Genomic DNA, 24,707 nt, shown 5'->3' with positions numbered 1-24,707 from the left:
TAAATGTAGAACTCTAAGTTGATTTTTGTGGGTACAAAAATCAAGGCCTCAGGCAGCCATATCATAGTTAAAAAATTATATCGATATCTTTGAATCCTGAATGGCTAGTACGGAAAATTGATATAAACTAGTGCAAATGAAAAATTGACAGCTTGCTCATATCCATAACTAAGATATTCTACACATCACCTTGGCTATGTTAAAAATGGTTGATAATGAGATTTGAAGAAAAAAATGGTTGATAACAATGTGTAATTTTATTTCTGCTGTTCTGCAGTTATGGATTTGACAGAGAAAGATGTCTGACTGCCTTGAGAACTCATGATGGAGATGTTGGATCATCTCTTGAATATTTGTTGCTAGAGTGTTTTCAAGAAGCTTTTGGGATCCAGACAAAGACACCCCGGACTGCTGATGACATTAGTATGGAAGACATCTTGGCCTTGCGGCAGGAAGAAGCTTTTGTCCTCAGTTCGATATGTGGGGAAAAGTTTATTGAGAGAATCCCAAACAAAGTTTGGACTGTGGGCCTTGAGCTGGGTTACTTAACGGATAGACTTCAGAAACCCCGTAATAAAGACCGTGCCAAAGAGTTTGTGAATCGAACCCCCAATAATATATGCAGGTTTTTTCTGAAAGGAGAAAATTGCCGGTTTGGGTCAAAATGTCGATTTAGGCATGAATCCCCAAAGCAGGACATGAAGGATGAATCGCACCTAACTGCTAGTGACAGCAGTTACCTATATGAACTGGAAATTCGCTTTACAGAGGATAATAAGTACCCTTATCAAGCACCCCTGATAGCATTTCATTCCCTCAACGAGAATCTGCCAATGGGTTGTCGCCTACACATGGCAGAGTACCTGTATGAAAAAGCATTGACAATTGCTCTAACTGGTGAACCAGCTGTCTATTCCCTTGTCAGCTGCTTGGAGGATGAAGATGATATTATACAGTTACTTGCCAATACACATCACCGATACAGTATCCCACCGCCTATCATACAACCAATGTTTGAAACCAAGAAACCTCCCATAATTGTTAATAAACCAGTGATCTCTGAAAAACCAGCTCGTGTTCCAGAAGGTAAGAGAACGCTAATAACAAGTAGAGCTAAAAAAGATATTAGGCATCATAAGCGGTTAGATAATGACTTAATGGTAGGTACAGACTTTTTTCCAAAGGGTTTTAATGGGTTAAAAAATACATGATCTGTTACTGATCAGGTCTGCCGGCAGTCTCCACCTTCTGGTGGCTTTTGACATACAGTAAATGTGCTCAGGGACTGATCTGGCCAGTGATTGGCCAGCTGAGCGACAGTTCCTGTGTGTTTAGAGAGATCATGAAGTAGAGACTAGCAGGGGACCCATGCAGAATCAGAACAGGAATGGGGCAATTAGTAAGGTGAGTATTGTCTCTATTTACCCATTATGATCCTTTGATTAACAATAATAATAATTACCTATAGGCCTTATTCACACGGCAGTGACGGATCTAACAGCCATTACAGATGAATGTTTCATGGCTAAATGGATAAATTTCATTGGTCTTTCATTTTTGACATAACCCACTGGTCCGTTTTTAATGGATGTAACTTGGATGTCAATCTGTTTTACATCAGTTAAACATGGGTAATTGATTTCTATTAGGTCCATATTTCTGTGGAAACTGACAAGGATAGGGCATTTCAGTTTTTTGGACGGTCTCCAAAAAAATGGGCATTTGAATAGACTCATTGAAATCAATATGTTCTCAAAACTGCCATGTGACGACCGTTACAAAAACATGCAAATAAACCGTTACATATTTTTAACCATCATATCCTCGATGCTGAGATTATTTGAGATTATTACTTACTGACCAACACTTGAGGTTGTACTACTGGAAGAACTACACCTATTCTTTCTGCTGCCTGAGGTGAAAAGTGAAATGCCCTCTTTACCCGATAGAAACAGATTCTGAGAATGAAACCAGGCATACAGGACAAATGTAGTAGTACTGTGCACCATCCATATATAGAGAATAAGGTCAGATACTGAGATTTCCCCAGCGTACAGGATGAGAGAGGTAGTACTGTGCACTGTCCATGTATACAGAGTAAGAACAGATCCCGACAATAACTCCCTGCATATAGGGCAAAGGTAGTGATACTGCGAGGCCCGGGTCACATCTGCATTCGGGAATTCCGGTCCCCTCTCTGCATGAAAAGTGCAAAGAGAAAAGTTCTGCAAGCAGGGAGGCAGAAGGCACGCTGACATTCTACTTTATAATCACCCACCCCCTCAACCGGCACACTCCATCATGTGCATGATGCTTTAAACATACAGGATAAGAGCAGTGGTATTGTGCAGTGCCAATGTGCCAATACATATAAAGAAAAGCAGTTCTGTGCCATGTCTGAATATACAGGACATGTATTATTCTGCGGCATTCTTGACATTTGTACCACTTTGCTTATGTTTCTATCTCTAGGTAAAAAGGAGTTGAATAATGCGAGGGAAGAGTATAGTAAATGTACTCAGACTGAAGAGGATCAACCAGATGAGCTGGAATCGGAGGCTGTGTTGGTAGAAAATGAAAGCTATGCCAATCTCAAGAAAAAACAAGCCAAAAAATACTGGAACCCTAAAGCTTTAATTACAGAGAATGCCAAGATCTGTAAACACTTCAAGACCAAACAGGTGAATTTCTCATCCAATGTGCTGTCATACAGCGCCTCCACATTCTAGAAGTCTTACTGCAATGGCATAGAAAAAAAATCATGCCAAAAAAGCATACGTCTATACCGTATTTTTCGGACTATAAGACGCACCTAGGTTTTAGAGGAGGAAAATAGGGGAAAAAAATTTTGAAGCAAGAAATGGTAAAATATTTAATATATGGGAGTTGTAGTTTTGCAACAGCTGCAAGGCCACATTGACAGGTGACCCTGCAGCTGTACGGGGACGCATAGAATGTTTTTTTTTTTTGCGGGGCCAGATGTACTTTTTAGTTATACCATTTTGGGGAATATCTATTGCTTAGATCACCTTTTATTGAAAAAAACCCCCGGCAGTTTAGCACTTGTGATTTTGACGTTCACCTACAGGAAAACTATTAGTAGACCGGGCATTTTCGGACACAGGGATACCTAATGTGTATGTGTTTGATATATGATTTTCTACTTTTATATGTATTCCAGAGAAAGGAGGTGATTTAGAACTTTTATTTATTTCATTTTTTTATTATATATTTTTAAAGCTTTTTTTTTTTTTTTTTTTTTTTTACTATTCGCCCCCGAGGGGCTTGAACCTGCAGTCATTTGATTGCAAGTCCCATAGACGGCAATACAACTGTATTGCTGTCTATGGGACATTCTGTATATTACTATTACGGCTGGTCATAGACTAGCCGCAATGGTAATATAGCAGTGACAGGCCTGGGAGCCTTCAGTAGGCTCCCGGCTGTCACCCGAACAGCTCGGCTCCTGCGATATCGCCGCGCAGAAGCTGGACTGCAACATTACAGGTATGGGGCCGGTGGGGACCGGCCCCGGGGGAGAAGAGGCCGCCAATACAGACCCGGCATCTGCTGTAATAGAGAGGTGGATGCCGGCGAGGGATAGACGCCGGCACAGGTGCCGGGGCCTGAGACATCGCTACGCTCCTGCCCTGCATGAAGCCAGCAGCGGCAGGAGCGATGCTGTTATTCCCGGTGGGGGGACGGAGGAGCGGAATAGCAGCATCGCTCCTGCCGCTGCTGGCTTCATGCAGAGCAGGAGCATAGCGATGTCACAGGCCCCGGCACCTGTGCCGGCGTCTATCCCTCGACGGCATCCGCCTCTCTATTACAGCGGATGCCGGGCGGCCACATTCTGACTATAAGACACACCCTTCTTTCCCCCCAAATTTGGGGGGAAAAAAGTGTGTCTTATAGTCCGAAAAATACGGTATCTCTTTTCTGTATATTAGAAACAAAAAATTATAAAGGAAAAACTTTGAAAAAAAAATGTAAAAGGGCCTATACTTACGATATGTAATAAATTAAAGATCGACAGCAATCCCACACACAGGCCCCTGGCTGATCAGCTCTTTGAAGAGACTGCAGCCTGTTTAGTACTTAAAAAGCACAGTGCAGTACAGTAAGGGTGAGTTCACACGGAGTAAAGTGCCGCGCAAAATAGCGCCGCATATACGATCCCGTCTCCCAATGAAATCAATGGGAGTGTGAACGGCCCGCAAAAGCTCACGCGGCGTCTACGTGCCACATCACGCGGCACTTTATTCCATGTGAACTCACCCTTACAGTAACTATCCTGAGGATAGTTCATCAGTTAAAAAGTCCTGGAAAGCCCCTTTAAGTCGGCATGATCTTGCTACCAAAATAAAAATTCCTTGAATCCTCCCCCTCTATAAACTATAGTCAGCGCTTTCTATAGTTATACCTGTCTTTACAAGTCCCATATGTGTTTTGCCTTTGGAAGAGCAAGTATGGCAGCGTGGGGCATACTACTGTATGACTCCTATTCAGGAGTCTGCAAAAGATGATGAGCACCATATAAACTGTAATGGATCAGATATAACCATACAGCTGCTCAAAACAAATCTTTGGGCATGTTTTCATGTTTTATTTGTTTTAGTTTTGGCTTTTGGGATTGGGCATTTCTGATTATAAAATGCCATTAACACGTATTTTGTTACTAGGCTTCTAAAAGTTACCAGTCTATGCGTCAAGAGAGGATGAAGCTTCCAGCATGGGAGCAACAAGATACAATACTGAAAAACCTGGAAAAGCATCAGGTTTTGGTTGTATGTGGAATGACAGGGTAAGCAAAAGTTTTGTCTACAAATATCTGATTTACCCATCGCACAGTCCAGGCTGTAAAATATGGCATACGGTCACGTACAACCCAACTGAGATGGGAAAACCCTTCTATCTTGTGCAGCCTGCTTCATTCAGTGTAAAGACAAATTCAGACTTGTTACTAATAATTGGGAACCTTCTGTGTGGGCTCCTGAGATACTGAGATGTTGTACAAGCTCTAAGGGTGTGCTTAGCTATTGTGGTTGAAGCCTTCATATGTTTAAAAAAACAAAAATGGATTCACATGTTACTTTTTAATTCAGTAATGAAAATATTTCTGTGTATTTCACCTGAAAGCTAATCTCTGTTAAATTGAAAACCTTTGGTTTATTGAAATTCTAAAAATGACACGCACTAAATATAACAGGAGTCCTGAGCCCCTCAGTTCTCCTCATTGTACAACCAGAGCTTTACAGGGATCCTATCATTAAAACTCTTTTTTTTTTTTTTCTGTCTACCACGTAGGAATAACCTTAAAGAGGACCTTTCATCAGATCGGGCACATGCAGTTTTATATACTGCTGGAAAGCTGACAGTGCGCTGAATTCAGCGTACTGTCGGCTTTCCCGATCTGTGCCCGGAGTAAAGCGCTATTGGTCCCGCTACCGTAGGGCTTTACAGTCAGAAGGGCGTTTCTGACACTTAGCCAGGGACGCCCTTCTGCCCAGCAGCGCCTATCGCGCTGTACTGTGTGTGCGGGGAGGAACGCCCCCACCCTCTGCTCACACAGCTCATCCATAGATGAGTATTATCAGGAGGGGAGGGGGACGTTCCTCCCCAGTCTTAGAGCACAGCGCGATAGTCGCTGCTGGGCAGAAGGGCGTCCCTGGCTAAGTGTCAGAAACGCCCTTCTGACTGTAAAGCCCTACGGTACCGGGACCGATAGCGCTTTACCCGGGGCACAGATCGGGAAAGCCGATAGTGCGCTGAATTCAGTGCACTGTCAGCTTTCCAGCAGTATATAAAACTGCATGTGCCCGATCTGATGAAAGGCTATTCTTCTCCTATCTTTAGATATCTTCTCTGCACCGCCGTTCAGTATATAATCTGGTTTTCGTCGGTGTGCAAATGGGTTCTCTCGCAGCACTGGGGGCCAATGCTGCGAGAGAACTCTCCAGCACCACCTTCATCATCTTCAGGAACGAGTCTTCTCTGTGTCTTCTTCCGGCGGTGGCTTCAAACGTGTAGGCCTAGGGCAAATCCAACTGCGCATGCCCGCCAGCCACAAGAAAATGGCCATATACACAGTATTGTAAGTGGCCATTTTTTTGTGGCTGACAAGTATGCGCAGTCGGCTGCCCGAGGCCTAGAAGTTTGAAGCCACCGCCGAAAGAAGACACGAAGAAGACCCGTTCCTGAAGAAGATGGAGGAGGCGCTGAAGAGTTCTCTGCAGCATTGGGCCCACCCCCAGTGCTGCGAGAGAACTCATTTGCACACCGACGAAAACTGGATTATATACACCGAATGGCGGTGCGGAGAAGACATCTAAAGGTAGGAGAAGAATAGCCTTTCTTAAGGCTATTCCTATGTGGTAGGCAGAAAAAAAAGAGTGTTAATGATAGGATCCCTTTAATGGGATGTTGGATGAATGTGCAATTCAGAATCTATGGGACTGGAAAACAGTTTTACAGTTAACTCTGTTGTCTCCGTCCCATAGACTGATATTGGAGTAACAAGTAAAATACATTAAAGCTTCTCGCTATGGTCATGCTGTGAGGAGGAACAGGGGCTTGCGACCATCATTATTGCTTCCTGGGGAGGGGGCTCCATCGATAACTATACTTGGCAGTTCCAACTATGGGTATAAAGAAGCTAGGTAATAATTGTGCTTTATGGGATAAACCCTTTACATTCTTATCTTTTTTTTTTATGGATAATGGACCTGAATAATCCTATATGTAATGTTATACACAAAGAATAGAATTTTGTCTGCATATTACCATAACAAAGTATAGTAGTGTAGTAATATAAAGTGTACAATACTATGAAGCATATACTTAACTCTAAGGGCCCCTTTACACGGCGTAAGCGCGCCGCTCACTTAGACCCGTACACGCGAGCACTTCAAAACACATCCCATTCACGTCAATGGGAGCGCGTGAAGCTGGCTTTACGCGCGCTCCCATTGAAGTGAATGGGATGTGTTTTGAAGCGCTCGCGTGTACGGTCTAAGTGAGTGGCGCGCTTGCGCTGTGTGAAGGGGCTCTAAGGTTGGATCATATCTGTACACTAGTAATGTCAACTGCTGTCCTCAGCAGAAAAGGCTCACATGGTTTTATCAGCGTTAACAGCCCTTTGCCCTTATCACACTGCCTTAAAATCTTTATTCCTTTTTTTTCTCTCTAGATGTGGTAAGACTACACAGATTCCACAATTTATTCTAGATGCATCCTTGCAAGGATCTGCCAACCTTGTTTCCAATATCGTATGTACACAGCCACGAAGGATATCCGCCATTTCTGTGGCTGAACGTGTGGCTCAGGAGAGAGCGGAGAGAGTTGGCCTGTCTGTGGGCTATCAGATTAGACTGGAGAGTGTTAAGGTCAGTTCCTATTGCTTAGATAATAAACTTGTGGTATAGGAAAACTCAGACAGACCATTCACTTGCTTGTCCAGTGTTGAGGCAGAAATAATCTTGGCTCCGAGTATAAGGCACCTTTCACAGTATAGAGTTGCTTAAGACGATTATGGGAAAAACCTTAGGTCACTGCTTTGGAGTATTCTTTCTATATGTCCAGCTAGACTGGGATGAGATGAAGTGAAATTGTTATTCTGTACCAGTGTCCGGACTGTTTCTATCTTACCCTAATGTGTTTGGCTAGCTTAATAGTGGAAAAGCAATAACCCTTTAAATACCCGTGCCTACTGCATTGGCCGAAGGTTACTGCGGGGGTTTTAGGTACTTGGTGAAAGTAGTCGAAAAACTTTTTCCAATCATTCTATGTCCTTCTGTTCACAGTCTTCTGCCACCAGACTTCTGTATTGCACAACTGGTGTCCTTTTAAGGCGTCTTGAAGGTGACAGCACTTTGCATGGTGTCACTCATGTTATTGTGGATGAAGTCCATGAGAGGACAGAGGAAAGGTAGTACCTGAAACTGGTCCCCTGCAATAGTACTAACAAATATGGTACCCTGTGCCATTAACAGCAAATGCTACATCTCCTTTCATTATTTTATGAATGAGCGACCATATCTTTCTTTCTATTTTTCCATCCAGTGACTTCCTCCTATTGGTTCTCAAAGATGTCATGTTTAAGAGACCAGACCTAAAAATTTTGCTTATGAGTGCCACAGTGAATGCTGAGCTCTTCTCACAGTACTTCTCTGGGTGTCCAGTTATACATATACCTGGTAAGAGCTGAAGTTATTCTAATATGGACCAATAGGTCCTAAAACCACATGATCAAAAAATAAAGCAGACCAAATCCACAAAACAGAAAAGGCATAAAATGTAAAGGGACTTGAGAGAACAAATCTTCATAGTAGAAGGTTTTTTTCCGATCATTGCCAGAATACACACAGCAGGTGACTGTATATGTTATGGAGGGAAAAGAATAGTCTTTTGTAGCACATCTCTCACTGCAAATGGGATCAGCTACCCACAACATGTACGGACACAACAGATCAACAGAATTATCAATATTCTGTCCCCTACTTTAAACATACCAAATGGCAATGACCGGCTATTATCATCGATCAGTCTTTTTACATCTCCCTATATAAAGGATCCCTTAATATAAGGATGTACAGTAAATAACAGAGGCTGCTGGTACCTGTAAGTCATTGGCCGCAAGGGATTATATGGAGAGCGCCCAGGAGCTGAGCCCTCTCCATAGAAGGCACATGTGGACTGTATAATGCAGCCAGCACCCTTCGCTAACAGTCTGTAATGGAAGTCAGTGTCTTTTATAATACAATGCAATACACTAATACTGCAGTGTATTATATGGGCAATCAGACCACCCCATACAATGTAAAATGGAAACACAATAAAGATCTGAACATTTAACTCATCCCCCTTAAGTGAATTACAATGGCCAAGTCTTCAATATCTTTGGGGATGCTTTTAGGAAACAAAATTTTATTTCCAAAAATGCAAAATATTGTTTTATTAATAATATTTTATTCATTCTAGATTTGCTAGACTGAGTGATTGAATCTTTTATATTTCAGGTCGTACTTTCCCAGTAGACCAATACTTCCTGGAGGATGCCATTGCCAAGACAAGGTGAAGTCTAAAATGTTTTAAGTATAGAACTATGATGTCCCCTCACAAACTGACTCAACTATATAGAATTCTTCAGAGTTACTTAAAGAGGACCTTTCACCATATCTGGGCACATGCAGTGTTATATACTGCCGGAAAGCTGACAGTGCGCTGAATTCAGCGCACTGTCGGCTTTCCCGATCTGTGCCCGGTGTGAAGAGCTTACGGTCCGGTACCGTAGCTCTTCTATGGTCAGAAGGGAGTTTCTGACCATTAGCCAGAGACGTCCTTCTGCCTCGCGGCGCCAATCACACTGTGCTGTGGAGCGGGGAGGAACGCCCCCTCCCTCTGCTCACAGCCCCCCTCCCCTCCTGATAATGCTCGTCTATGGACGAGCGCTGTGAGCAGAGGGAGGGGGCGTTCCTCCCCGCTCCACAGCACAGTGTGATTGGCGCCGCGAGGCAGAAGGACGTCTCTGGCTAATGGTCAGAAACTCCCTTCTGACCATAGAAGAGCTACGGTACCGGACCGTAAGCTCTTCACACCGGGCACAGATCGGGAAAGCCGACAGTGCGCTGAATTCAGCGCACTGTCAGCTTTCCGGCAGTATATAACACTGCATGTGCCCAGATATGGTGAAAGGTCCTCTTTAAAGGGAATGTGCTAGCAGAAAATTACCTATTTTAAAATAATATTTTTGTGTTAAACCTATATTTTTTATATATATTTGTTTAATGTTCCTTGTCACTATATAAAAAAAGTACTGTACTAAATGTTGCAATGCACTCTGGCCATTAAGCCTAATAATAGACTTACAGTTGCCTATTCTGTAGGGGGTTTTCTTTGTAACAGTCACCTCATTTACTAGACATCACATCTTGTCATCACAGAATAGATAGCGTTACAATAGAATGTAATAACACCGCTATAGATAACACCACTGACCCATCATTGCATCAACTTAACCAGTGTTCCTTGTACTTCCTGGCAGGTATGTTCTAGAAGATGGAAGCCCCTACCATCGGTCTTCTAAGCATTCCTACGCACAGGATTCTTCTAGAGGAAAGAAGGGGAAGAGTTATGGAGACGTTCTTGAAGAATTAGAGGAAGATATTAATTCAAGCCTGAGGTTGCAAGACACCAGAACCGTGAAGAACAGCATGTCAGATCAGCAGCTGAGTTTCAAGGAGCTCTCAGTCCGTTATAGTGGTAATGCCCTTAAATGCAATAATGTCCATAGGTGCTCTATTCATTGAAGTAGGGGATTTGTTGCCTTTCAGCATATGTGTAAAGCAGCCCATGTATAAGAGGGTCTCCTGATACTCCCCTAATGGGTAGGAATTTCTCAGAACAGTATTAGAAGTCACCTAGAGTTAATGCTTTCAGCCTGCTGCTATGGTTAAGAATTCCTTGATGACTTCTAATTTACCGTAGTGAGTACCCTATCCCATATAGTATGTTCCATTATTTTATATTCCTTTATTGATTGACATGCATGAAGCAAAGATTAAATGGGTTATGTTACCACAGAAGTGATGTTGCAGCCAAAGTGGGGTAAAATGTCTTATTTCTTTTTTCTAATGATCATAGGTGTTAGTAAATCTGTTATTAAAACCCTATCGGCTATGGACCTGGATAAAATTAATTTGGATTTAATAGAAGCTCTGTTGGAATGGATTGTCAGTGGAGATCACTCTTATCCACCAGGTTAGTAAATCGACAAAGAGTTAATTTTACATTGTTTTATTTCTCCCCTAAATTTAATTAATTTTAATTATTATTTATTATTTTAACATGGCTTAAATTCCAGGATGCAGTATATGTGAAATATAAAAGTGGTTTGGTTCTTTTTCCCTAAAACACTGGGTTGTCAGGTTTTTATTGTTTTTTTTTTTTTTTTTTAAGAAGGATCCATGAAATTGGGCCGTGAACTAGCAAGATCTATTTTTTTTTTTCCCTCAGATTGTTGACACTAATCATTAAAACAACGATCATGTGAATAGATCCATTAAAGTCTGTAGGGCCGTGTGCTGGTGGTTACTTCAAAAGCTAGCACACGGCCGGCCGTGGAAGCCTGTTGTGTGAATGGGCCTTTACATTGACATTCTTTATCAAAATGTATCAAATGTAGGGGCAACATGGTGGCTCAGTGGTTTGAATCCCGCCAGGAACAACATCTGTAAAGAGTTTGTATGTTCTCCCCATCAGTGGCGTAACTACCGCCATAGCAGCAGAGGCAGCTGCCACAGGGCCCAGGACATTAGGGGCCCGGTGACAGCCGCTACCGCTGCTATCATTATACTCAGGTGGGGGGGAGGTCTTTTCGAACCCCCGAGTATAATGATTGGCGGACTGGGAGAGGTTAGAAACACTGTTACTTACCTCTTCACGTTCCTGGCCAGGCCTCCTTCCTAGTTGTCTGACGTCACTTGAACCCGGCCTGCGTCCCGAGTCATGTGACGTCCGACGTCATTGAAGAAGCACGGCAGCGGAGGCCGACAGCATAGGAGCCGGGGGACAAGTAAGAAACAGTAGTTTTTTATGTTTTTATTCCCCCGGGTCTCCGATTATTATACTCTGGGTTCTGAAAGGACCCCATAGTATAATAATTGTTTATGGGTGTCCACAGTGGGACATAATACTGTGTGCAGGAGCCACTATGGGAGATAATACTGTGTGCAGGGGCCACTATGGGGGATAATAGAGCGCGCAGGAATGCGTAGGAGGGGGTTGGTCGAGGTCTTCGGTGTCGGTCGGGGGGGGGGGGATGTCAAAAGTTCGCCACAGGGCCCCGCCATTACTAGTTATGCCACTGCTCCCCATGTTTGCATGTATTTCCTCCCAATCTACAAAGACATACTGATAGGAAAAAAATGTACATTGTGATCCCTATAGGCTCACAATCTACATAAATAAAAAAAAAAAAGTATCAAATGTAACTTCTGCACCAATACAAGTCATTTGCTTTTAATACATCCTGATTTTAAATATTACTTAATTTTCCATTATATTAGCCCAGTTTTGTACTAGATTCCTGCATAATCCTCATCTTTTATTTCTATTACCAGGTGCAGTTTTAGTTTTCCTTCCAGGTCTTGCAGAAATCAAAATGCTATATGAACAGTTGCAGTCAAATGCCTTGTTCAGCAATAGACGTAATAAGAGGTAACTTTTCATTGCAGATGTGCCATATATATTCTTAAAGGGGTTTTCCAATCTCACTGTTTAGCTTTGCCTGCTGTCTCTTCTTCTCACTATCTGTATTCCCCCCCCCCCCAGCTTGCTGAATGGGACACTACGAGGTATCTCCATACTTATGCAGATCAGATAATATGCACATGCTTGTACATAATTGACTCAGTGTTATCTGTGTGTTTACACAGAGAGATAACAGACTCTGCTTTATCAGTGAACTGCAATTAGCTGATTGTCCTGCTGGCAGAGCAGTGAGTGATGTCACTTGTCCTATCTCACAGTTCTGTGGTTATGGAAATGCTGTGTAAACAATGGGAGGAATAAGTTCACATAGCAGGATAACAAAGCTGCATTTCTAAAGCAATATATTTAGGAAAAGTCTTCAATTTACATATGCTACCAGTATAGATAGGATCCTTGAGATGGGAATACCCCTTTAATGGTCAAACATAATAACATCATGAATGATAAGTCTTTTTTGTTTGGTTTCTCCAATAGGTGTGTCATTTACCCCCTCCACTCATCTTTATCCAGTGAGGAGCAGCAAGCTGTATTCCTAAAACCCCCACAAGGGGTTACAAAGATAATAATCTCCACCAACATTGCTGAAACTTCCATCACTATTGATGATGTTGTGTACGTGATTGACTCGGGCAAGATGAGGGAGAAAAGGTATTGAAAGATATATATACTGTAAATGGGAGATAATAATACAAAGTCTTTGACATCAATGTCATGAGCCAAATGACCAGTAGCTCCAGGACATTATGATCTGGACCTTATGATCCTTGCTAATAAGCAAAATTTGCTTATCTTTATCTTGTACAGTATTGAATTAGGTCATGTCTACTTTCTATCCACAGCAGAAGGCATACTTCTGGCAGACTTGGTTAGCACGTTATTGATAGACACATCTCTTAGGGTCCGTGCACATTACAGCCTATATGTAATATAACATATAGGCTTTAATGGGTTAGTACTGATTGTTCCTCTGATTTTATATGGATTCCTATGGAATACTTCAAATATTTGACTTGTTACAATGAGTGCTTATTGTAAACAAGAATACATTGCTTTTCAGAGGTACCATAGTGTGGCATGTGTAATATGCAGCTGTAGGGACTTTGTATGCCGCCATACTTTGTCTGTGCACATGGTTTAGCTGCGCACAGACATGGGCACTAACCGTTTACCTGATATCCTATACAAGCTTTGCAATGTAACTAACGGGGAGATGTTATGTTACTGCTTTTTAGGTATGACCCAGGTAAAAGCATGGAGAGTCTGGAAGACACTTGGGTATCTCAAGCCAATGCTATACAAAGGAGAGGAAGAGCTGGACGTGTGGCCTCTGGAGTTTGTTTTCACCTCTTCACCAGCCATCACTATGAGTATCAGCTTTTAGAGCAGCAGCCACCAGAGATCCATCGGATACCACTGGAACAACTCTGTTTAAGGTATTGCTAATGGCCAAGTTGTCTTAAAATCCCTTTACTTGACCCTATTATTGGGCCAATTATACAGATCAAAGATCAGCTAACAATAAAGCACATACTTTGTTAGCTGATCTCATCTGTTATGTAACACAAAAGATGTACAATCATCGCCAACACATTTCCCTAGGTAATAGGTGATATGCTGCCAACAGTAGTGTAAACATGAGTGCTCCAGAAATCCTTCATTGTGAATAATTGTTATTATGACTGTTCATTTCAGATTCAAGCCCTGCTTATAGGAATTCTACAAAGCACCAACTGACTTGTTAATTTTAGTTGATTGGCGTTTGTTGCAGCTGAAAGGGGTTTCTGGCTACAAATTAAATGTTCATATTAATTACCATAATATAGGTCATACTGATAGCCATAGGATAGGTCATCAGTGTGTGATCTCTCAAGTTCAGCAACCAGACCCCGCACAGATCATCTGTTCTAGCAGTCTCCGGGTGGTGGTAGCTGCTAGAGGACAGGAAGACTCTGCAGTGGTTCCGGTCAACTGAAGCGCTGCCATCACTTGAAATGTAGAGGTACTGCATCCGTCCACTAACCGCATCTAAAACCAAGAGACTGCTAGAGCATATGATGTAGGTGTCAGAACCCCATCAGATCACATAGTGATGATGTATCCTATTGCTAGGTCATCAGTTTGAAAATTTGATTTAGGCCAGACAACCCCTTTAATTTATACCTATGTAAAGTGGCCTGTAACTTATGCTTTTTTATCTTAACATATGTCTCTGCATTTCTTAACTTGCTTACAGCCGATTGCTGGGGGTCCCGGTAAGGGGACACTATGATCAGTTTATTAGCTGGGGGTCATTTTAAGAAGTAGGTATTTCCAAAATGGAGAACCTCTTTAACAAATTAGCAAGTTATTCCGTGTCCTAAACAAAGACACATTTCTTAGCCTGATTTGATTCCTTACATAAGTGCAGTCTCATGCTCACATGCTTATACAACAAATATAATTTAATTGTACTTCTCAAAGGTTTAGTTCATTTCTTTCCCCAGCCAGATTCCCCTTGGGGAAATTGTGTTATTTGACTTTCTGCATCTTGTGTTTTCTGTTTAAATCTTACAAAATGATGATATTTAGACTGCAAGGGCTAGTTCACATGGGGTTCCGCATGTACACATGCAGTGCAGTGCACCGGCATCCCGTTGCGGCATTCCGCGATGGATTAGGCCCAAATAACTGGGCCAAAGCCGCGGATTCAGCCACGGAATCCGCAGCAAGATAGGGCAGCTCGCCTCTTTTTTCTGCTACTAGCTAGCGGAAAAAAGAAGCGAGTGGCTCCCATTGAAGTCAATGGGAGCAGCGGATTTTGAGGCGGTTTCCGCCTCAAAATCCGCTGCCAACTTGCCCCGTGTGAACTAGCCCTAAATCTCTTCTTGTGCTTTTTCAGTTTCCAGTTGCCATATTCATTTACTATTTTAAAAGTTGTCTCTTTCCGTCACCTGTGAACTTTAAATTTTTTTTTATATATATATATATATATATATATATATATATATATATATATTTTTTTATTGACAGAATAAAAATTTTAGAGATGTTTTCAGCATGTCGCCTGGAAACAGTCTTGTCCAGATTAATTGAACCCCCCAGAGTGGAATCTCTGCAAACCTCCAAATTACGTCTTCAGGATCTCGGGGCCCTGACCCAGCAAGAACAGCTGACACCACTTGGGTACCATTTGGCTTCTCTGCCAGTGGATGTGAGGATTGGCAAACTCATGCTGTTTGGTGCCATCTTTCGCTGTCTGGACCCTGCTCTCACTATTGCTGCCAGCCTGGCCTTTAAGTCTCCTTTTGTGAGTATCATTATGTGAAACTAAACCTCTCTTTAGAAATTGTAAATTTGGTGAAGAAAACATAATTTATATTAGTTTGTGTTTGGCTTTATTGAGAACAGCTGTTAAATTTTGGTGAAAAAGTTTGCTCATCTATTTCTGTGATGTAATAGGGATTGTGCACACTCAGGTTGTGACCCTTGGTCAAACAGTCAGCCAAGGATTTCTCTTGCAAATTGTGAACAGGTTGTGTCAAGCTTTAGAGAGAAAATGTCCCAGTTTTTGTCAAATTGGTGTCTGGTTTTTCCATCGTGACAATACAACTGCCCACACAGCACAGAGTGTTAAGTAACTTTTGATGAAGACGTTCTAAGAGGAGTAGGAAGAGGAACAGCATAATGCAAAGTTCTTAAAAGATGCTCCAGAATTTTGCCATGAGGAATACAAGTATTTACTGTCAATGGGGACCTGTCACCTATATTGACATGTGTATTTCAGCAAAGAGGATCTTTCATATCCACTAAGATCCGGGAGGGTTATATACTGTTGCAAAGCTGACCTGCCCCGGTTACAGAGATTTCAGTGCCATTAGTTTCATGTATGGATATGGGTTTTACAGTCCATCCCTTACCTCCTAACGATGGCTGAAACTACCCCCCCCTCCCCCCTCCCCACAAAAAATAAATAAATAAATAAAAAACAGACTTTTTAGGTCTCCGTTTTCATGCATATCTTTGCATACAATAACATGCCACAAAAAGTATACAGACCCAAAAGGATATTCTTTTGGCCTGTGTTGGGCAAGTTTGGTATATATGCTAGAAGTTATGAACATATACACCTGCAGTTGCAATGTGATGTGGACAGATCCTTAGCCATTATCCCATCCTGGTGATTTTCACTTAAAATGTTATGTACTGCATCATTGCAAAGTTGCCTAAACCTATCAGCAATTTATTGCTTCACTGTTAGTATTACATCTATCTTTTTTTTTAGGTATGTCCATGGGATAAAAAAGAAGAAGCAAACAAGAAAAAACAAGAATTTGCTGTAGCCAGCAGTGATCACTTGGCTCTTCTCCAGGCTTATAAGGTAGAGGAGCAGTTCTGACAATATGGACTCCATATATACATAGGGATATATGACAAAATTTTGGGATGCCCTCAAAGGGAAAATGTGTATAAAACTTCACCTTTATCGAGATAAAAATAAAACAACAAGACAAGATACAAATATAAACCTAAATGCAACCAAGTGAACGTGGTGTTGAGGGATAGTCCTATAACCTCATATATCAGTGTATAGCAATGTATGCGTCAGATTCAAACCCACTGTGTATAATACTCTATAAACACCATGAGGTTATATCTGGGCACCACCCCTAGCCCCAGAGATAGAGCGGTCTCCTGTCTATGTAGAAGAGACCGTTGATTTTTGGCAGACTTTGATCTAATTTGTATGGTTTGCTTAAAGGGATTGTCCCACAAAGTAAAGTCTGCATGACTTTTATCCCAATCCACATTCAAGCTGAGCGCAGCCAGGCTGAATGTGGATGGGACTGGTGGTGGTCAGTGCCCCCATTGAAATGACTGATAGCTGAGTGCTGTACTTTGGAACAAAGGTCCTGCAGACTATAAAATACCTTATTGTGTTAAATACTAGTGTAACTGTAACCCCCCAGCCACCACCGATTCCTAAATAATCTGTTAGTAGCCTGGTAATCCAATAATTGTCAGAGTGCTGTGCCATTTTGGATCTCAGGAGAGTCTATTGGAGTATATAGGAGTTCCTATTAAGTCTATAAATGTGTACTTCCTTAATCCAGCCTTCCAAGGGGGGCTTTACGCAGTTGAAGGTACACCTCACTGAGGGGAGTGGTACTGTCCCTTTCATTTTAGTGATTGGTGAGTGTCTGAGCATTCAGTCCCACCGATCAAAACATTTCACATGTCACAAACACCTGTCAGAAGTTTGTTCAAATGATAGTTACACTTAGGTGTTCTAAACAGTGTCGTGGCTAAAGGGGCTGTAGAAATAGCTATCATTGGCATTGCCTGGAAGGACAGAGGTAGAGTGATGTCATGCTTGACTTTGCTATACAAATAAGGAAAATGTTTGTTCTTGTACCGTGTTAGCCAGTGGGTAGGAAATATAAAAAAACAAAAAAACTTGATAGTCTTCAGTAGTTGATACCTTTTTAATGGCTAACTAATAATGATGATGACAGATTACAACGTTTCAGAACGTCTAGGTTCCTTTCTCAAGTAAATTTAAAGTCATTTCTGAAGGAGCAGATTTATATACAAAAAAGGGATAGAATTCCAGGAGGACGGGGGGGGGGGGGGGGTGTTTAGAGGGTTGTTAGTAATTGGTAGAAACAATGTAAACACTTACAGGTTTATATATCAGTTCACAGGTCAGTGATTTCTGTAAAGTGACATAAAACCATGTGACAAATTTAACCCCTTCTCCAGTGTTTGAAGCAGGGTCATAAATTTACACTCATAAATGCGTCGTTCTCTCTTTGAGTTGAAATTCCCTCCCAAAACCAAAACTTTCATGTGATCGGTGATATTATGATCCTCATTGCAGAAATGTTTTGATACAGGAAGGTCAAGTCTTCGTTCTCTAATTGTATGGCGATGTGAGTTCATCCGCATTCTAAGCTGCTGTCTGGTCTCTCCAACATACAGATTTTCAGTGGAACATTTGGTGCACATTATTAAATACACTACATTGGGTGTGCTGCAGGTGAACGTACCTGTGATTTTATATTCCCTGTTAGAGTTTGGTATCTCTATCCTGTCAGTGGTCAATATGTGAGGGCAGGTTTTACACCTTTTCTGTCCGCATGGAAACATGACCCTGCTTCAAACACTGGAGAGGAGGTTAAATTTGTCACATGGTTTTATGTCACTTTACAGAAATCACTGACCTGTGAACTGATAAGGACCTGTAAGTGTTTACATAGTTTCTACCAATTACTAACAACCCTCTACCCCCCTTTCTCCTGGAATTCTATCCCTTTTTTGTATATAAATATGCATCCTTCAGAAATGGCTTTAAATTTACTTGAGAAAGGAGCCTAGAGTTCCGAAACTTTTTTTTTTAATATTTGCTATACAAATAAATGCTTAATTTCTAGAACATACATATACTTATATGGGTAGATAGGTGGAGGGCTCAGTACAGTTTTGCCACAGGGTCCCAAATGTTTATGCTACAGATACAAGTGTTTGTTTCTATCTGATATTTTGTAACCCCGCGTAGTGTGAACTTGGTGCCTTTTCTACTAGAACATCTCTGTGTTTAAATGCAAACATTAGAAAAGGAAGCTTTTAGTCTGTGCTTAGTTGGGTTCTTCTAATTTTAAAATATGTATTGTTAAAACTGTAAAGTGAAAATCTGCTGTTCATGAAAACTTTAAATTTCTTCACTTGTATAGGCATGGAGTACAGTCATAAGAGAGAACCCACGAGCAGGATACCAGTATTGCAGGGACAACTTTTTGTCTTCTAGAGTGCTTCAGGTAAATATTTCTTAGCAATTCTTCTATTTTTGCAAATGTTATGAATGATTTCTGATATATAAAGGGAGCCTCCAGCCACTTTTTGCTTCTCTGTGTGTAGGTGGGGTATGCAGGACTCTTGTTGGCTCTCCTATGAGTCCTGCCAGGGTTTACTCTGCTTTTTATGTGGAAAAAAACCTCCAAATGGCATAAATTTATGTGTCCGAGTGCCCACGTTTTCTCCTATCCTGCTCTTAGATGTATCTTGTGGTTTAAGTTCATCTTGAATAATATGTGAAAGAGAACTAACAACTGAGTATTACCCATGTGTATGACTTCGTATTCTTATCTATCCAATTGGCTTGGTTGGGACATTCAAGACGGCTCCATAAAGGATTTGTTTAATAATGGGAGAACTTAATAAGCATTAATTGGTGGTTAACAGAAGCATTGGTAACATTTTAACTCCTACTGTAATATTTTTATCACAAGGACAAGATTATGTTTACACTGATATTTTATTAAATTGAGTTTATGTTGCTTTTTGAGGGGCTGAATAAGATGGTTTTGGAAATTTCTATGTGCTAAAAACTACCATTTTGACAAAAAGTCAAATTGATATGTTAACTTACAAAATTAATCCACTGTACCCATCATGGATCCTGTAAAATCTGAACTCGTAACACCAGTGTGAATAGAACCTCGGGATTACAGTGATTGACTGGTGTAGATAATCCATTTTCAAATACTGATGTTACGTGAACATTGCCTTTATTTCAGTGGGCACCATGCGATGAATTGAACATTTGCAGGTTTCCTTGAAGATTGTAGCTGTGACAGGATCACAGTAACTAAGACACCTGTGATCAACTTATTTTTATTCTTATGCATTTTAAAGCATAAAGATATGTTGAAGCAGTCCAAAGATATAGGGTTCTAAAGTGCCCAGCAGCTGCATAGAGACAGAGAAACAATCTGACTCAGTGCATAACTTGTAGGTGACACCAGGAGGGGGGTGCCAGGGACTCTTCTGTCCCTATTAACCTTTATCCTGCCAATCAGAGCGCATACTATACTTTTGCTGTCTGATTGTCACATACAGGTATAATGTAATTCCCCCCTGAGCTTTACTAGTGGGGTATTCGGGTATTCTTATGTTATACCCTCTAAACATAACCAGGAAGGTTATTGGCGCTGTGACCCAGACGTTTACCATTGTCTAGGTCGCAGCACCAAAAAAAAAAAGTTGCACAAATACTCACACAACATATACACAAAGTCATGAATAAAGTTTACATTTCACCCAATCCCTGAGCTTTCTACAGTAAAATACGTCTCTAGTGATATCCGTTACATGCTAAAATAATAGTAATAACAATTATCACTAGAGATGAACGTATAGATTGCTAAAATTTTTATAGGGGAGATGGAAAATAACATTTTTATGTAAAGTCCTATTTAATTTGCATGAAGGTGCCTGTTCGTATACAGTACCAAGTGGCATTGAGACAATGCTGCAGGTGTCTACTTTAAGAAAATATATAGGTATGGGGGGGTTGGATGCTTTTTTAATGTTGCAATTTAGGTTTGATTTGTCCATCTCAAAACTGTGAAAATTGCTCTGGCTACTGGAGGTGCAAAATTTTCAGAAACCCTTGGCAGTGAAAAGGTTAAGACATAGGTTCATCTTTTTCGGAAGAAATCTTAGAACTATTTCACTAAATGTAAGCATTACCACATTGTAAAGCAATATTAAATTACAGCAACTTTTACATTACAGGAAATAGCCAGTTTGAAAAGACAATTTACAGAACTTTTGTCTGACATTGGTTTTGTGAAAGAAGGGCTTCGAGCTAGAGATATTGAGAAGAGATGGGCTCAGAGGGGAGATGGAGTAGTGGAATCTACGGGCGAGGAGGTAAGTCCTTAATATACCTAATAATAAAGAACAAAATGGTTAAAGGGGTTTTCCCATCTCCCTGTTTCAGCAGTTTGCCTGCTGTCTCTTCTTCTCACTTCCTGTATTTCTCCCTCTAACAGCTTGCTGAATGGCACACTATGAAGTATCACAATACCTATGCAGATCAGATAATATGCACATGCTTGTAGAGAACAGACTCAGTGTTATCTGTGTGTTTACATAACAGACCAGGTTTTATCAGCAAACTGCAGTTAGCTGAATTGATCGTCCTGCCAGCAGAGCAGTGAGCGACGTAATTTGCCTATCACATAGGTCCGGGATTATGGAAACAATGTGTAAATAATGGGATGAATAAGTTCACATAGCAGGCAAACAAAGCAGCATTTCTAAAGCAATATATTTAGGAAAAGTCTTCAATTTACATAAGCTACCAGTGTACATAGGATCCTTGAGATGGGACAACCCCTTTAAGAAAAATTACATCTAGCAACACAATGTCTGTAGGTAAAAAGCAGAAATAAGCAGTTTCTCTTGTATTTCATGACCTGATTGTCATTAAGCATGTATCGACTGCTTGTATAGTATATACATTACACCATTCGCTTGGGGAGTGAGGACAAAAACCTCTGCTATACACTTTTGACATTGGCTTATCTTGTTTGAGGATTGGGGACATGCTGAAATCCAACCCCATACATCTCAGGTCAGCCAATTCTGCAGATATGTTCTGTCAACCAGCAGAGAGATGCATAGGTTGTGCTACATTTGGCCAGGGACATATTGCCCTCCTCAGGATTCAGATATTGTGAAATACAATGGTAGAGCATATACATTGTGCCCCACCATTCACGCTATTACTGGACATTTTCGGATGCGAAAGAAATATAGATAGAAATATATCTACAGGTACAGATATTAATATTATTACATATTCTAGATTATCGCACAGCCATGTACAAGTATGTAAAAAAAAAAGAAAAACTTTATTCTTTGTCCTCGACATTGCTCTGCTATCTTGTAATGCTTGTAATCACCTTCCTTGTATTCCCTCACAGGCAAATACCAATGCAGAGAACATTAAGCTTATGTCAGCGATGCTATGTGCAGCTTTATATCCCAATGTGGTTCAAGTAAGTTTATGGCTTCTTATCTTTAAAATACACTGCTTTACGGAAGATGGCAAAATAATATAAATAAATGTGTGTGTATATGTGTGTATATATAATATATATATATATATATATATATATATATATATATATATATATATATATATATATATATATATATAAATGTGTGTGTGTGTCATGTTTGTGTCGCAATAGCTGGTCCGATAATTGAATATCAATTCTGGTCACTTTTGTTTTCAAGCACAATTGTAAAATATTCTCTCTATATCCCGCCTTCATATTCCCATTTTATTTTTCCGTGTCTGTAAAGCAAACAGTCCCAAAGCTACCAGCTGATTGTTGGCAGTTTCAGTACCTGGACCAGAAGTTGTAGGTAGCACATATCAGATTTAGGGGAAACAATGCAATACATAGCAGTACTGATTCTATGCAGCAGATACTCCCTCAGAGTATTAACGGTGTATATGAGTGAGCTCGAAACAAAATGAAAATGTTGTCCAGCAAAAAACGGATCCAAAAATATTATTTTATAAAACGTAACATTTAATGAAAAAAATCAATAAACCATTCACAGAGACATAAAGTGAAAAAAATATATATAGGCATGACATACCAAAACAGGAGAATAGAAAAAAAGGGGAAAGATCGAATTACATGCTGTTACCGCTGTAGTAACCGCTGACGCGTTTCGAGGCTTGTTCGGTTTGCCTCTTAGTCATAGTCATATATGAATGAGCTCACCCAACTATAACATAACATATATCTATATGTTATATAAAATATGGAAATGGGGAAACCCCCTTTAATAATTATGGCATTTTATTTTTAACGAGGACCTTTCACCACCCGCACCATCTCCAGTTCTTTACATCTTTTACATTGTCGATTCTGCCACAGTTGCATGTTCTTCTCTAGCCCTGATTTGCTTATTAGGCTACAACTGGGTGGTCTTGGGCCAGAGCAGGGGATCTGATTCTGAGCTCTGTCATTGTCCACCCGGTCCAATGCCAAAAATGACATATGGAAAAAATTGTTAGATTAACAACCCATTTCCAGTCATTTCGTATCCATACCTGGAAATATTACACTCGAGAAAAGCATTCGGGCACTTTTTCACATATTTCAGTGATTTATCCATTGTAACATTGCAGCTCTTACAGGAACAAAACACATATTTTACATTTTTTTTGTATGGGGACAGGAAAGTGACAGCCATTCTGCACATAGATCCGATAGATTTAATCCGTTGAAGATAATTTTCCCTTTTCCAGCTCATTTAACTTTGAGAGACCATGAGAATGGGGGGCCCTGAATCCCCTGTGTGAATGAAGCAGTAATGCACATTTGTGACCCCTACTCCATTCATATCTATAAGATCATAGAAGATTGCTAAATGCAGCACAACATCAGTCCCAAAGAAATGAATGGAGCATATGACATTCATTTTCACAAAGAGAGCTTGGGACCTCTTGCTCTTCTGACTTTAAGGAGCCCCAACCAATGTTTCCCTCTAAACTGTCGGTTCTGGAAAGGAAAAAGTTAAAACAACATACACCAATACCTATTGACAATCCCACCTTCGTTTTCTGGAAAAGTTGAAATATGTGCAGGGTCTTGCTGGGCAGTCTGTTTTATGACTGTATTAGCCTTCATATGTGATGTCCTATCAGTTTTTCTGCTGCCTTATAATGACCTTATTGCTATAACAGCCAGTAAAGCTGCTTGCTGTCTGTGAATAATATTCCATCCTTAATCACACAATCAGCCAAAACTAGATACAAGTACATAGGCGGCTTCTCTTACATTGTAAGCTCTAAAGATTTGCAGAATTTTCAGTTGTTTCCACAGATCCATAAATTTGCAGACATGCTGTGAGGAGAAACAACCCCTCCATTCACTGTGTGAAGCAAGAAAAACATTGCCACACACTGTGGTCCATCTTACTTCTATCCTCCTATCTAGGAAGGTATTTCCTTGGTAGCAAAGGAGTGAAACTCCAAATTAGTTAGAAGAGAATGTTTATGTTCTATGGAGTGTCTAAAAAATTATCGACCACAACTCTATGTGGCTGCAAAATTTGGAATTTTTAACTCCTCTCTAGAGTGTTTAGAGGAAACCTGGTCCTAGGGATCAGAAACCTATCCCATATACTGTGGATAGGGTATAATGCTGTACAACCATCTAATGTGTATACGGGCCTTGTGATATCCAAAGTGACCACCTCTTTGCAAACAAAAACCACTGGCTGGTTGGGGTGCTGAGAATCGGGCCCCCACTGATCTGATATTGATGACCTGCTCGAGGATCTCTACAATATCTCTATAATATCTGCAAGGAATCTCTTTAAAATTTTTAATCTGATTATTATAAACTATTATAAGCAGCTTCTTAAATGTTTTCTCAGGTAAAATCACCAGAAGGAAAATATCAAGTGACAAGAGCAGGAGCAGTAAAAATGCAACCAAAAGCCGAGGAGCTGAAGTTTGTTACCAAGAATGATGGTTACGTTCACATCCATCCCTCCTCCATTAACTACCAGGTTGGTCCCAGACATTGCTGTTCTTTCATTCAGCCCATTTATAAGTCCATGTTCCTCACAATCTTTTTTATATG

General features: G+C 40.7%; 1 protein-coding gene across 1 annotated transcript in view; it reads left to right on the top strand.

Moving 5' to 3' along the window:
• The window catches only part of DHX57 (DExH-box helicase 57), a 34,479-nt gene that overhangs the window by 4,851 nt on the left and 4,921 nt on the right, over positions 1-24,707 (top strand). Inside the window, exons 5-22 of the mRNA XM_075267532.1 lie at positions 278-1,086; positions 2,473-2,681; positions 4,683-4,804; positions 7,190-7,385; positions 7,803-7,927; positions 8,062-8,195; positions 9,018-9,072; positions 10,043-10,260; positions 10,642-10,758; positions 12,120-12,216; positions 12,745-12,918; positions 13,503-13,703; positions 15,280-15,556; positions 16,532-16,627; positions 18,981-19,064; positions 20,824-20,961; positions 22,020-22,094; positions 24,499-24,633. Of these exons, the coding sequence (XP_075123633.1) occupies positions 278-1,086; positions 2,473-2,681; positions 4,683-4,804; positions 7,190-7,385; positions 7,803-7,927; positions 8,062-8,195; positions 9,018-9,072; positions 10,043-10,260; positions 10,642-10,758; positions 12,120-12,216; positions 12,745-12,918; positions 13,503-13,703; positions 15,280-15,556; positions 16,532-16,627; positions 18,981-19,064; positions 20,824-20,961; positions 22,020-22,094; positions 24,499-24,633 (3,262 nt within the window). The remainder of the gene's footprint in view (positions 1-277; positions 1,087-2,472; positions 2,682-4,682; positions 4,805-7,189; positions 7,386-7,802; positions 7,928-8,061; positions 8,196-9,017; positions 9,073-10,042; positions 10,261-10,641; positions 10,759-12,119; positions 12,217-12,744; positions 12,919-13,502; positions 13,704-15,279; positions 15,557-16,531; positions 16,628-18,980; positions 19,065-20,823; positions 20,962-22,019; positions 22,095-24,498; positions 24,634-24,707) is intronic.

This window comes from Leptodactylus fuscus, chromosome 3, assembly GCF_031893055.1.
Source record: "Leptodactylus fuscus isolate aLepFus1 chromosome 3, aLepFus1.hap2, whole genome shotgun sequence".
NCBI lineage: Eukaryota > Metazoa > Chordata > Amphibia > Anura > Leptodactylidae > Leptodactylus > Leptodactylus fuscus.
Note: the sequence above shows the minus strand (reverse complement) of the source record. Positions and strands in the feature narration are given on the sequence as shown.